Source organism: Toxoplasma gondii, chromosome XII (genome assembly GCF_000006565.2).
Source record: "Toxoplasma gondii ME49 chromosome XII, whole genome shotgun sequence".
In the NCBI taxonomy this organism is placed as follows: domain Eukaryota; phylum Apicomplexa; class Conoidasida; order Eucoccidiorida; family Sarcocystidae; genus Toxoplasma; species Toxoplasma gondii.
Window position 1 is genome coordinate 2,437,807 of NC_031480.1, and position 12,429 is coordinate 2,450,235.

At 50.7% G+C, this 12,429-nt stretch overlaps 3 protein-coding genes across 3 annotated transcripts; 1 reads left to right on the top strand and 2 right to left on the bottom strand.

The window, feature by feature from the left end:
- Positions 1–196: 196 nt before the first annotated feature.
- On the top strand, positions 197–3,974 carry TGME49_245630 (hypothetical protein). Its single transcript, XM_002366952.2, has 4 exons — positions 197–1,225; positions 1,961–2,033; positions 2,510–2,599; positions 3,129–3,974. The coding sequence occupies exons 1-4, from the start codon at positions 1,201–1,203 to the stop codon at positions 3,160–3,162; spliced, it is 222 nt and encodes a 73-aa protein (XP_002366993.1). The 5' UTR covers positions 197–1,200; the 3' UTR covers positions 3,163–3,974.
- Positions 3,755–9,110, bottom strand: TGME49_245640 (hypothetical protein). Its single transcript, XM_002366953.2, has 5 exons — positions 6,142–9,110; positions 5,740–5,884; positions 5,102–5,315; positions 4,723–4,798; positions 3,755–4,320 (listed from the first exon to the last, which is right to left on the bottom strand). Exons 1-5 carry the CDS (start codon positions 6,910–6,912, stop codon positions 4,276–4,278), a joined length of 1,251 nt encoding a protein of 416 aa, XP_002366994.1. The 5' UTR covers positions 6,913–9,110; the 3' UTR covers positions 3,755–4,275.
- Positions 9,111–9,430: 320 nt separating this feature from the next.
- Positions 9,431–12,001, bottom strand: TGME49_245650 (hypothetical protein). Its single transcript, XM_018780755.1, has 3 exons — positions 10,953–12,001; positions 10,518–10,602; positions 9,431–9,929 (listed from the first exon to the last, which is right to left on the bottom strand). Exons 1-3 carry the CDS (start codon positions 11,277–11,279, stop codon positions 9,784–9,786), a joined length of 558 nt encoding a protein of 185 aa, XP_018634893.1. The 5' UTR covers positions 11,280–12,001; the 3' UTR covers positions 9,431–9,783.
- Positions 12,002–12,429: the final 428 nt, after the last annotated feature.

A 12,429-nucleotide genomic window follows, 5' to 3' on the forward strand; every position in this document is an offset into this window, starting at 1 on the left:
CCGAGACACAATGCCGAGGGTCTTTTGTTGTGTGCTGCGACGCGAAGACTCCGAATATATGCCGAACTTGTGTTTTCTTTAGGCGAGCTGAGGTTAAAAAAGTCCACGGCCGCTCACAGAGTCGTGAGCGAAGGAAGGCGGTTGTCGCGGTAGAAAGCCAAAAAGAAAAGCACATGCCACATGCATGCCGCACATTTATGTGTACAGCGTTTCGTAGCGACGTGGAGAAAAAGCGGCTTCTTGGCGGACGAGATCCTGTTCCTTGCTTTCTGAAGAGAGGGTCGAACAGCGCGAGGACTAGCGTGTTTTATTAATTGATTTTCGAACCCCAAGGCTTTCGCTTGTCTCTCGTCTTTCTGCCTAGGAGCTAAAACTGGAAGTTCTGTGGTTTGGAGTTGCATTTGGCTGGTCACTTTCTTCGTTGCCCTCTGTGTTTTTCCGCACGCGAACCTTCTGTTTTCGCAGTGAAAAAAGCCTTTCTGTCCACCCGCGCTTGCAAGCTCCGCTTGCCTGTTTCAGCTGACTATCTTTCCCGCGTACAAAATAGCACTTTTCTCTGTGTGCGTCGTCTTCTTTTGCTTGTTGGTTTGCTGAGCAGAAGACGGATTTGTGTCAATACAACTGCTCACCCGTGCCCTCGTCTTTCCCTAGCCGCAGACAGAACAGGCCTTTCACATCTGCTCAGTATTTCGTTTGCACATGAGGAATTTGCGTTTTTCGAGTCTCAACTGTTGATCGCCTCTGAGAAAACTTCCTGGTTTAGCGTCGCTCCTTCAACAAAGTCCGCCGCGACGAGGACGTCCACGGAGTTCTGAGAGCCTCACTTTCTTTTCCGTTTTCGCAGAACCCCTCGGCAGTCTTGACTTCTCTATCTTTTTTACACATTGTCGCCGCAGTCGGCGCGCGTCGACAAACTTTGCTTTGTTCCCAAACCGTTTCCATCGAGAGCTTCGTATCTGTTACTACCCCAGTCCGAGTCTCACCGGGCGAGAACTCCAGGGTGCGTTCAGGTGTCGCGCTTCACTGCGACAAGCCACTCTCAGCATTACTCTTTCTGGAGCCCCCGCTGAGGATTTGCGAACCTTCACGTTCCTGGTCAAAGTCTCGGACTGCTAAACTGTTTGTTGGGGTCTATAGACACCTTCCGTCGTCTTCAGTTCTGTTCCCTTCCGTCTGCTCGCTCCCCATCCTGTCGCCAAAATGCACGACACGACGCTTCGCCGGGGTAAGTTCCAGCACCAGGTAAATTCAAGAAGGACGGAGAATGCAGAGTTTGCCTGGATCTTTCGCCTTTTTCTAGGCAAAGAGTAGTGACCAAGTCCGACAGGAGCGCCCACGAACTGACTTTTCGTTGATCCTGATAGACGCGCCTTCGTCGGTCCCAGTGGTGCCCAGCAGGCTTCATACAGTCAAGAAAACGAGAAAAGGAGACAGCCACCTGCGCTGGATTCCCCCAGCCCCTTCAATATGCCAACATCCACAAACATTCGATGCATGCCTATACATGTTCGTCTGTTAATACATCTCTCTCTCTCCATATATATATATATATGTCTCTCTCCATATATATATATATATATATATGCTGTGAGATGTGTGACGACATCGAGGTACTGGAGGAGGTATGTTTGCCAGGTAAAATAAGAATCTATACTTGTAGGCGTCCAGAGAATGTCCACGGCATGACCTGCAGCTTGGACGTTTGTAGGCGCAGCAACTTTGTGCGATATCTGAAGTGCTTGCGTTTTCAGAAGTCTCGCTTTGACAGACGAGAAGTGCCTTCAGGACTTTTTTTACGGAGACGCTTACATGTGGACGACACACTTGCCACAGAAGCGTTCCAGAGTTCCGGTTTTGTGTGTACGCCGTAGCTGTTTTTCATTCCTGTACATGCAGGTTCGTCTACACTTCTGTGAAGAGTCAGCAATACAGTTTTCTGGATGTCACTGCTGCGCGCCAGGTATCTTCGTTACGATTTTCCTCTTCGTCTTCTTGGGCGCCTTCGTGACGCTGGACGCCTACAGATACATGTGGTATGTCCTCAGAACAGGTCGTGGTGCATGCATATTTTTTTGTGGGGAAGGAAACGGGTTCTCTGGAGGTTTGGGTCCGCAGACAAAAGCGAAGAAGCGACATTTTGGACAGCCTCGGACTCGAGAGGCTTTTTCTGGCAAAAAGACTCAGCATGTGATAGAGAAATATATCTGGGACGACTGTGTATTCGCGGCGAAGGGCTACGGAGACATGCGAACTTCAGGTTTTCCGTGACCTCGATTTGGAAGAAGAGGCTTGATCGTAGCTCTTTCAGTACACAATAGATAGTCCGAGAAGTCGTGGTTCTACTGTAGAAGAGTGGTGGAACTCGAGAACTCGACAGGGTTTTGTACATACACCTTCTCGAGGGTGGTTTGATTGTGAACGTGAAGAGCGGACCAAGACGGGAGAAATCGTGTCCGTGAGAGGTGGCGCTGAGGCGATCTGTGGTTGTCGACTCCGTGTGGATTTTTAGGATCTTCCTTGCTGTCATTTTTGGCGTCATCGTCTTCACGGACTGCGTCTTCTTTAACGAGGGTGACTTCCTCTACGATCCGTTTTATAAGTAAGGGGGAAGTGTGGCGTGCATTCGAAGCCGTCGCTCCTGTTGTCGGGTACCCACGAAATTCGCGAGTAGACAGGACAGAGAGGCGTGGTTCCACCTTCTATTTTTGCTGTGTTGAATTCGAAAGGGGACGGCCTCGGTTCCTGTAAATAGAGAGGTGTCGTTGAGATGAGAACAGCGGGAGTTCTGTGTCGCTGACTCTAACAAGGCCCTCTGACTCCGTTCACGCGATCTGTATGAGGCCATTGGCGGAGGGAGCATGCTTCTGTGTGTGTCGAATGTTGAGTAGGCGCCAGTTGTCTGGTCGGAGGGGAGCCCGTTGCAATTAGGTCTAAGCCGCAGAATGGTGCTGTTGTGGACGTCGTAATCTCTAGATTCCTCCGGAGAGGAAAAAGCTGGTCGCTCATGTGGCGGCGCTCACACCTTTGGAAAGCCTTGTCCAGTGTGTATACGCCTGAGACGCGAAGGCGGTATCTGCTTTGAGATGTGTGCTAAGGAATATGCGCTGCCGTTGTTGGCCTGTCTGCAGCAACTGGCTGGAAAAAACCTCTCCGCAATACTAAAGTGAAGGGAACCAGCTCTGGCTCAAACGGATAAGTCGGCCCCGGAGGAGAAGTGACGGCGTCACCGATCGATGGCTTTTCTTTAATCGCGTTTTCCGGTCTTTCGTTTCTACGCTGGGAACGACAGCTGAAGACTGGATCTAGCACTGCGAGCGTGAGTGAGGTACCTTAAGGAGGTAAAGTCTACACCGGGGATTTTTACCTGTTGAAATGGTAAACTTGTGCTAGTCATTCGGTCCTTCGCGCTTTAGCTTCAGTTCAAGGATGCCCGATTCGGGGACGTGGAGGAGCAAGTCAAACTGGGGGTGACTTCGAGTTTGCAGACACCAGTTTTGGGGCTGACATCGAGGAACTGCCCTGAAACGCATCTGTGTGCGGTAAATTTTTGCCGCGTGAAAAAGGGTGGAGACTCCGTCAAGTACAATGCTACCGCGTAAGTTTCCTTTTGAAAGGGCGGGGGACTGGTGGCAGATTTGCCTGAACCGGACACTACGTGCTCAAGAAGAGTTTGCGCCGATGTGAATCTCGTGCATCTCTTGATTCTCACTGATCGACACTAAAAAACCGGTTGTTCCTGTGTGAACCAGGACAGCAGCTGGTTTTTTTCGATTGGACCTCGATCGCAGGTGGCTGAGTTCTTGGCAACCGAGTTTCAAGTCTGGACAGGGAACAGCTTTTTTGACGCGCCAGTCACGCCATCAGTTTTTTCGCTCATTTGAACAGCCGTAGTTTGCAGACGGAATCAAATCGTTAGGCCGCCACATGCCACTCATTTCGTTACGTAGCTCATGATGAACGTTTGCAGTTCGAAAACAAGTGAATCAAGATTGCGACAAAAACGTGCACAGGCCGAATGTCTGCACACTGCATGCCAAGTTACGCGGGAGGTTGCACTCCGTTGAACAGTCGGAAAAACGCGAATCCGAAACACAAAAGGAATGGGTTTTAACAACATATGAAACAATTGAAGGTTAGAGATTCTCGAAGACTAAGACAATCCTTCGTTGCCAGAAGCGCCAGCCACAGACGGCACCTAGTGTAGTGGTTCACTGAGATGTGGAGCTCAAGTAGACTAAAGCATGGCAAAAAATCGATTAGAAAACTTTGTTCCTGTTACCAGCCGATCCGCATCATGTGGCCAATGTCCAGCACGGAACCCTGAAAGAGACAATGGACAGACATGTAGTTCCAGTTTAATCCTCGTCAAGTAGACCATCACCGTGGACGAACCTGAGAGAGATGAGTGGAAAATCTTAAATAACTGCAGTGGAACACCGTTACAGAGTGGTGGGCTGCTTGTGGCATGGACGTGCATGCATCGCGCGTACATCATACCTCGGAACATATTTTTTGATTTATCCAAATTAATCGGCTGCTGCGTTTGCACAAATCGCGTTTTCTGCGTTAGCAGAAGCCTATAGCGACTGTTACACATGTAGCGATGCTGGCTGCAGCGTACCATAGCTGAGAATCAATAGAGGCGGGCGGTCCAAATCGTGCCACGAAAAAAGAAAAGAAACATCTAATTCGTTGTCTTCACATAGTGTGGAAGCCACTAACCTTAATGCACGTTTTAGAGTCGGCGTAGAGGCGATAGGGCTGTTCCAGACGAGGCTCGGAATCGAACCAGAGCATTCTGTGGCGGCACAGCAGAAGACACAGTGTGTTTGCGAATCTATATGCCTAGTGCATGTACTCTGTGAAGGCTCCGGTAAAAAGTTCTTCGCCTGAAGTTCAACATATCGTCACCAGGCGCACTACCTACATTTCTCCTGCCGCGTCCCTTAACTGGAAATACCCGTGTGTGCGTTTATGGGGGCGTGTACACGTCCACGTATTTGAAAGGACCGGTATTTATCCTGAGAACGACACGAAAGTTGTCCTCAGACATACAGGAAACGCTCAATCCGTCTCGGCCCGCAAATCTAGCACAACGTACCTTTCCAGATCAAGCCATTCGTGCTGGGTAAGGTTGCAGGCGTGTTCGGTGCCTCCCCCCACCAACCCTGCCTTCACCTTTCTTGACGGGATCCAGGTCCTAGCCGAGGAGTTAAAAGTCTTGTTCCGGAGCAGAAATGGACGAGGAGGGTTGGGGAAGATGAAGGGTTCCCATGAAGTTTGCGGGATCGCCAACGAACTCGACGTATACTTGGCTGCAGCGAAAAATGACACATGTTGTTATTTTGAGTTGCACGAAGACTTTCTTGCGACAACCATTCGACCTTGCATCGCTCCACCACGCTCGTTTGCATCAGATTTGCTCCCGCACCGGTGCCACTCTGATTCAGTTTCCACAACTGTGGATGCATTCCTTTTGAAACACGTCGGAGGCCACTGTTGGATGTCTTCGCTCAAATACTCAGGGTCAGTGAGGCACGACAGTCAATAAGGCATGATTTCACGCAGAGGTTGAGCGGCGAGACACGAAGGAACAAACAAGTATATGCAAACAAACTAAGACGCGCAAGACTCAGCGGTTACTGGAAAAAGTGCGTCACCCGCTTCCGATTGGTGGTTTCTGACACAGCACAATTTCCTGCGGAACAACCATCACACTCTGCAGAGAACGTGTCTTACCTGCTCCAGGCGGTAGCTGGAAAGAGTCTCGTTGACTAATGCATGCTTCACCTGGCAACCAGTCTGTTGACCGCAGCGGTCGAACGTATTGGTGGTGCAGTGCGAAGACGAGCCAGTCGTTGGATTGTGTGAAGGCGCATCGCTCCTGGAACATCACAAAAGGACCACAGAATATTCCATGCTGGTCGTGAAAATTATTGACGACGCCCGCGCGGGTTGGAACAGAGACCCATCGTTACAGCCTCTGTGCAGAGCAACCTGCAGAAAGAGAACCGAGGCGACCGCCGTCGACTGCACGCGCTCCAGCAAGCGAAATGAAATACCGACTGTCCACCCTACTATTTCGACTGGGGGCAGAGCCTGGCAATGCGCGATTGGTCAAGGGTTAAGCGTGAGACCTACCCGGTTCGAGCGACTGAGGACGGGGTTATGTATCCTTCGGTGGATCCACTCGCGATTCCACACGCGGGGGTCGCTAGGTTTGAAGCTGAGTTTTCCATCTTCCGTTTCTGGGACGTGATACTCGGCTGCTGCAACGCTGAGATCGTCGCCTTCAGCGACTCCATGTCCACTTTCGACCTCTTGAGGAGGCTCCAACCAGGATGTCTTGAGTTTCTGCACAGGCTCGGTTTGCGCGAGGCGCTGCGACTTTTGACGCTCAAGTGGAGGCTGCGAGGTGTCTGTGGTTTCTCTTTGCAGTTTTTCGATCCAGGCCTTCGTCCCGAAGTCGTCTTTCCGAGCGCAACGAGCAGGAGCGTTCCACGGTGCGGAAAGGGTTTGTGACGGAAACATTGATTTCGTTTTCATTATACCCGCTGGTAATTTGGAACTCTCCCCAAAAGAATGGGTTGGCTTTGAGACTATCTTGTCGATAGAACTGAATTTCTCCTCCTTCGCTGCAAGAGAAGTCGTTGTCCTGTCTAACTTCGGCACGAGTGACATGCCCACCGCATCAATTTTGCGTCGTGATATGGTTACGGACCGTTCCAGAGACGGCTGAGTAAGGCTGGGCACGCGTTTGCTTTCAGCGAGGCCAGCACCCGAAACACCTGGACGACTTTCTTGCTGTTTACCGAAACTCTCGCTAGGCCCTGGTCGGCTAGGGGCCCTCGAAAGTGAGACTGCGCTCTGCGGAGCGACCACAGACGTCGCAACAATGGTGCTCTGATTCATGATGGAAAGTGTGGGAACTGAAATGCCTCCGGCGTACTCCCCTAGTTCAGCGTCCTGATTATACGGACTGTGTTGCTCAATACCACAGTGTTGATCCCGGGTCCAGGGTAACCGACGGCGCAGTCGACCAGGTGAAAAACTGACAACCTCACCGAGAATTGCCCTGTTTGGAAGGAAAGCTCAATTCCCAGATGATGAACTTCCTGGTCGTGTGCCAGGCAGAATGAGCCGACGGGACTGGCAGGAGACCCTAATTCCGTCGCAGATTACACAGGTTTCCCACCAAGCTCTTGACCGCAGTTGTGCGTCAAAAAAGCTGAAGAAAGGGCTTGACGGCGTCAACAAGTTCTTCTGAGGCTGAAGCAGCTGCCTCGGGATAGTGTTTGGGCAGAGGCAGTCCACGCTGCGTTCTGAGGTTGCTTTGCACAGAAGTCAACGGAGAAGACGCTTGCGCCAGTCCCGCTTGGAGGACGGGGACACGCACGAACTTCTCTCAGACCGCGGGTTGGAAAAGAACAATTACCGAGAAATAATGGGTGGGAAAATCCCCATTCTCAAATTCGTTTCTTTCCGCGGCTTCCAAGAGCCTCGCCAGCTGGCAAATATCAGGCATATGCGAAGACCGCCAGGCTACCGCGGAACCACTGTTCATCCAACTGTCCAGAAGCTTCCTCACAAAATCCCTTGAAGAAGTGTTTCTCTTTCAAAAAGGTATCCAGGGTGGTCTGGAAGCCCAGTTCTCCGAAAAAATAAGCCGGCAACAGCCTAAAGTAAGACACACATACTGGCCGCTGACCTCAAGCCTCTCATCGAAAAGACATAGTCGCTCGACGCGCGTTAGCTTGCCAAGTCGACGCTGGACGGCGGTGCGACGGGGAAAAGGCAATGGCGAAGCTCTAGAAAATATTCGGGCCGACAGGTTGAGGGCAGTTCTTGAACATACAGGAAGAAAAAACTATAACAGTTGCTCTCACACAGATGAAGTGGGAGACGTGCTTTCCAGGGAAAGATTCATTCGTTCTCCGTGCCCTGCTTGGCTGGCCAAACCCGGGAGTGTTCAGTGGCAGCCATTCCGCGTGGCTGACGCGTGCAAGGTCCCGCAGGTCCTCACTCGTGTTCCGCACTAGATGGTTCTACCGCGAGTAACTGAAAAAAACATTCAGTGCGTTGATTTTCTTCACGGGGGAACTCCTGCAGGTCGAGGTGCGCAGAGTGGGGCGACCTTCTGTCACCGTTTCAAATGCAAGTATACGAACTTGAGTAGGCCCTCCGCCCCGTAGTGGCCGTATGTATTGTTCAGGGCAACAGACGTCCCATACCACGAAATGCAGAACCACTGGAAGTAGATGGAGCTGTAACACAAGCGAAAACGTCCTGTTACTAGGAAGTTTCTTGGTCACTGCAGCGATGACAGTTTTTCCTCAAGAACTTGAAGCGTCGACGCCGCACTTGTGTCTGGGTTCCAAACCTGCGAACAAAGGCTTCTGTGGCGCTTCTTCAGTAAAGTAAACTCAGCGCGTCCCCGCTGTCCTTCAGCTCTGGAGTCAGCGTTGTGAATTCGTTCTCAACTGAAAGCTCATCAAAGGTAGCAGCTCTTGAGCTAGAGGGGTACACAGGGGCCCTCAGGCGAATCGTTGTAAAGATGATGCAAACGTGCGCTAGAGTCGACGTACTGTAAACGAACCGTTGCCAGTGTCACCTGCACTTGCTGTGTGCACTGTGCTTGCGAGAATCGCACCGGGTCTCTGCGGGACGGATCGGCACATCCCTGTGGATCCTGTTGTGTCAACGGGGAACATCTGTCAGAGAGGCTGTCCTTCAATGACCCAAAGGTGACTGTTACTTCAGAACCGACAAGGAAAAACAAAACTTTTGGGAGATTTCGTCTGACAGAGTGGTATTAATCCCACCATTTACTGCTTTTGCTTCTGGTACACTGCTTGCGAGAGAACAACTCTTCCACATGCTGCTGACTTTTTGCGTGAGCCAGTTTCAACAGATTGTTGCCGCTCTCACGTAACACGGGAAGCGAATATTTCGCGTGCACGGCGCTGAAGACAGGATCACTATGAGTCTAAGCTATCTATAACTGCAAGAAGTAGTTTTGAATCTGTCTGGTCAATGCCAGGACAAAAAGGTGTGTCAGCGGTGTTGCTCGCGTGTGGCACATCACAAGCAACAATGTCATGAAACTAGTCCACATTCTCTGAGCGCAGCGTTATGATGGAATGCCTTTTCTGGTTGACACTACCTCCGAATCTAGGAGGCACAAGGAAGGCCAACCGCTGTCATTTTAGTCAGTTCTTCGCATAGTCCTGTGTGGCTGGTATGATTGTCGTTGTTGCTTCCCCAGTTTGCTGTCAGCGGACAACACGACTGTTGCAAAAGTGTGGAAAAGCTTTGTCCAAACCGGACAACTCAGTGCGCTGGAAGCCTGTTGTATACATTGAGTTGTGCGAGACAATATGTGGCATGAATCCGGTGCAATCAGACTTTTCTTGGGATGTGTGCATGACACCCTGTGACTAATTAATTACCACGTCTGTTTTTACTAAAAAAAACATTCTGGGCCGTCGTCGCCCTCCACGCGGCAACATCTTCGTTGTTGAAAACACATGATCCACGTATCGGCAAAAAAAGACAAGCGAAGGGGTTCGTTCACACTACACCCCGTGGTGCTCGTTCGGAGGCGAGCATTGCGAGCCGCTCGTTCCCGGTGGGAGCGTAGGGTAACCCCAAGCTAAAAGGCTGCATGCCGAAGAAGCGACAGCCTGGCAGTGATTGATACGTCGCTTGATAAATACAATATATGGTAAAGCTTCTTCTAAAGCGTCACAGCTGCGCAAACTGCAATCGCGCCTCGCTCGTGTCCTACGCTGCTGACTTCTTCTGTTCTATATATGAAGCGAGCAGCAGCTGCGTTTGCTCCTGTAGGACGTGTTGGATAAACATGACAAGTTTGCCGTCGGCCTTTGCAACATTGACGGAAAGGAAAACGGGCGTTTTGAATCGAATGGCTGCGTGCAAACACAAAACAGAAAGACGACTGCAATTTTACCCGGGAAGTAGCAAGATATCGAAGTAGCATAGATGACAACAGGAAATACCGGGAAATGATCAGGGCGGACCCTTGTCAAAAAAAACTCAGCCACGCACAATGCAGTTAAGTATGCGGGACTCTATAGAGCCATCAGGACCAGCAAGATCTGGGTCACCGTCAACGCGGTTTCCCAGTTCGTACACTGTTGTTTCCATACACATTGCTTCTCTCTAGCATTTGTGACACCTCCAAGAGTCATGCTTCTTCAGTACGCTGTGAGAGAGGCGGTTGCAAGAAGAAACCGTATTTCTGAGAGGTCGAACGACAGAAAGGACACACATTTGCATTCAGCACAATTCCGTAGAAATTTGCAGAGACGCTACCCATCCTGGTGCGTTCGTCTTGAACGTTTCTGAGTCTCTTGGAATGCAAATGCCAAGACAGAGAACCCGTGCAGGTACAAGGCGGGTGTAAGCGGAACCCCCAGTGCTCCGAGCGAGGCGATTTCTGTGCAGCAGCCGTGGAGGCTCTCACACGTAGTAAAGTGTACATTTTGCAGGCTTACCCAATTTCGACGCGAGGCCAGAACTTGAACCTTCCACGTCCGACGAAAAAAGGCTTGTACACACTGCCATTTTGCCCGAGTCTCCCTGCGTGACAGAAAGACACTCAAAAACCAGATGACGCATTTGCCTATGCCCATTGTCTCCACGCTTCACTGACTCCACAGTGATTATCCAGGCGGTGTGTTAAAAAAAAGGTTAAGACCGTCAGTGCTTCACTCGACAGTTCTCCTACACCACTGGTCCAGCGCCGAGAGTGCCAGAAATGGAGAAGGGCACTTTCGAGTTGGTGACTTGCATCTGTGGAACTAAAAAAATTAGCGTGCACAATACAGAGAAACTAGTGCGTTCACTTCCCTTTTTCTCCATGGTCCAACTCGCTTCTTCAAAGTGTCTTCTCTAGTTGGTGGCTCTTCCCCCAGGGCCGTAGAACGCACCTTTATATTGGTGAGGAAGGCCGCCTCCAAGTCTTCGAGAACCTCTTTTTGGTCGCCTACCCAAATCCACAGCGCATTGTCCATGAGAATAAAGAGGAATCGAATAACAAGAGCGCGCATGTACACGCATCGAAGACGATAAATCGAGAAGGGTCCACACTTGGCCACCAAGGCCAACGTCCCAATCACGCCGTCGGCACTCGGCGTAAACTTTGGCAGTCCATTCAGATTCTCGGTCTGCAGAGCGTTGTCTGACTCAAGAGCGCACGACGCTGTCGCTCCCGCTTTCCCGCCTCCCTCCCCCAATTCGATATTCAGTCGAGACATTTCGTGTAGTAGTCGAGCCTGCTGTCTGGTGAAAATGTGAAGTACGTGCCGGACGTTCGCTGACGTGCTCGCGAGACTCTTGCGCCTCTGACTTTTCCACGTTTTTCCTCCAGCTGCTTGATTAGGTAGGGTGTGACTCCGTCTGTGGGCACCGGCTCTCAGGAAGGGGAAAATATCAACTTTATTGGCAAGGAATTTCTCCGAATTTTAGCGGAGGCGCTAGACAGGCCCCCCAATAGAAGCGTACGACGCCACCGCCGACGCTCCCAGAACGGCCACTCAAGGATCTGTCTCGGAAAAAAGCAGCGAAATGACCTGGAAGATGTCAATATCGGCAAGTGAGACTTCTAGACCGTGTTTTTAGGAGCACGCAAAAGCTGCTCACTTGGCAGCGTAAAAAAGATGGAGGCGAATAGTGAAGCACGATTTCTGGCTAACAAGGCACATCCCATGCGGGAAAAACGTCCTCGATTGAAACAACCGCGCGACGTAAGAAGCAGCAAATCAACGAATGACTTCTGCAAGATATCAAGCAAAGATGTTTTCGCGATAGTTCTTGTGAGAATCATTTGTGGAACCAGATTTCGAACCTCGAAGGCGTAGTCGGGATCTTTTTTTTGTTTCGCAGAGCTACGCCGTGGCGATGTTACATTTAAGAGTGGCTTGTCGCGAGGATCGCTACATTCATCTCTATAGAGCAACTCGTCATATGTGTAGTGCCGGGAAAATCAGAAAAATGTTGATTCGGAAAGCAACGAACAGTCAGTCGGCAGTCTCTTCTGAAGACCGCGAGTGTGCAAAGTGTGCAAAGTTGACGAGTCTGCATGCAACGCCAACATGCTCGCGACAGAACACAAATTATCAACAACTACGCAACTGAAAATCTTTCTCACTAGTGTCGCGAATGAAAAAGGCTTAGCGAAAGCCGCATTCTTGGAGAGGGAAGCTCCTGGCGTTTCCCGGTGTTCCATTCTGTGTCTTGAAGGTGACCTCTGACCTCTGACAAAAGCTCTGTCTCGATTTCGGCCCCGAGCAAGGTAAGAGTTCTAGCTAAGCGCTCAGCTCTTTCATTTGTCCTCTCGCCCCACACGAGTCTTCTTGAAACGGAGAGGCGACTCCGTTCCCTGGGTTTAGGGGTAGCGCTTTAGTC

Bases quoted from the DNA above. Each gene is read 5' to 3' on its own strand.
- TGME49_245630 (XM_002366952.2), top strand. From the start codon at position 1,201: ATGCACGACACGACGCTTCGCCGGG. The intron at 1,226-1,960 runs GTAAGTTCCAGC...GCTGCGCGCCAG, and splicing joins CGACACGACGCTTCGCCGGG to GTATCTTCGTTACGATTTTC. The intron at 2,600-3,128 runs GTAAGGGGGAAG...GCCTGTCTGCAG, and splicing joins CTCTACGATCCGTTTTATAA to CAACTGGCTGGAAAAAACCT.
- TGME49_245640 (XM_002366953.2), bottom strand. From the start codon at position 6,912: ATGAATCAGAGCACCATTGTTGCGACGTCTGTGGTCGCTCCGCAGAGC. The intron at 5,316-5,739 runs GTAAGACACGTT...TTTTCGCTGCAG, and splicing joins CCAGCTACCGCCTGGAGCAG to CCAAGTATACGTCGAGTTCG. The intron at 4,321-4,722 runs GTTAGTGGCTTC...TGTCTCTTTCAG, and splicing joins ACTCTAAAACGTGCATTAAG to GGTTCCGTGCTGGACATTGG.
- TGME49_245650 (XM_018780755.1), bottom strand. From the start codon at position 11,279: ATGTCTCGACTGAATATCGAATTGGGGGAGGGAGGCGGGAAAGCGGGA. The intron at 10,603-10,952 runs GTGCGTTCTACG...TCTGTCACGCAG, and splicing joins CCTTCCTCACCAATATAAAG to GGAGACTCGGGCAAAATGGC. The intron at 9,930-10,517 runs GTAAGCCTGCAA...GTTTGCACGCAG, and splicing joins TGGCCTCGCGTCGAAATTGG to CCATTCGATTCAAAACGCCC.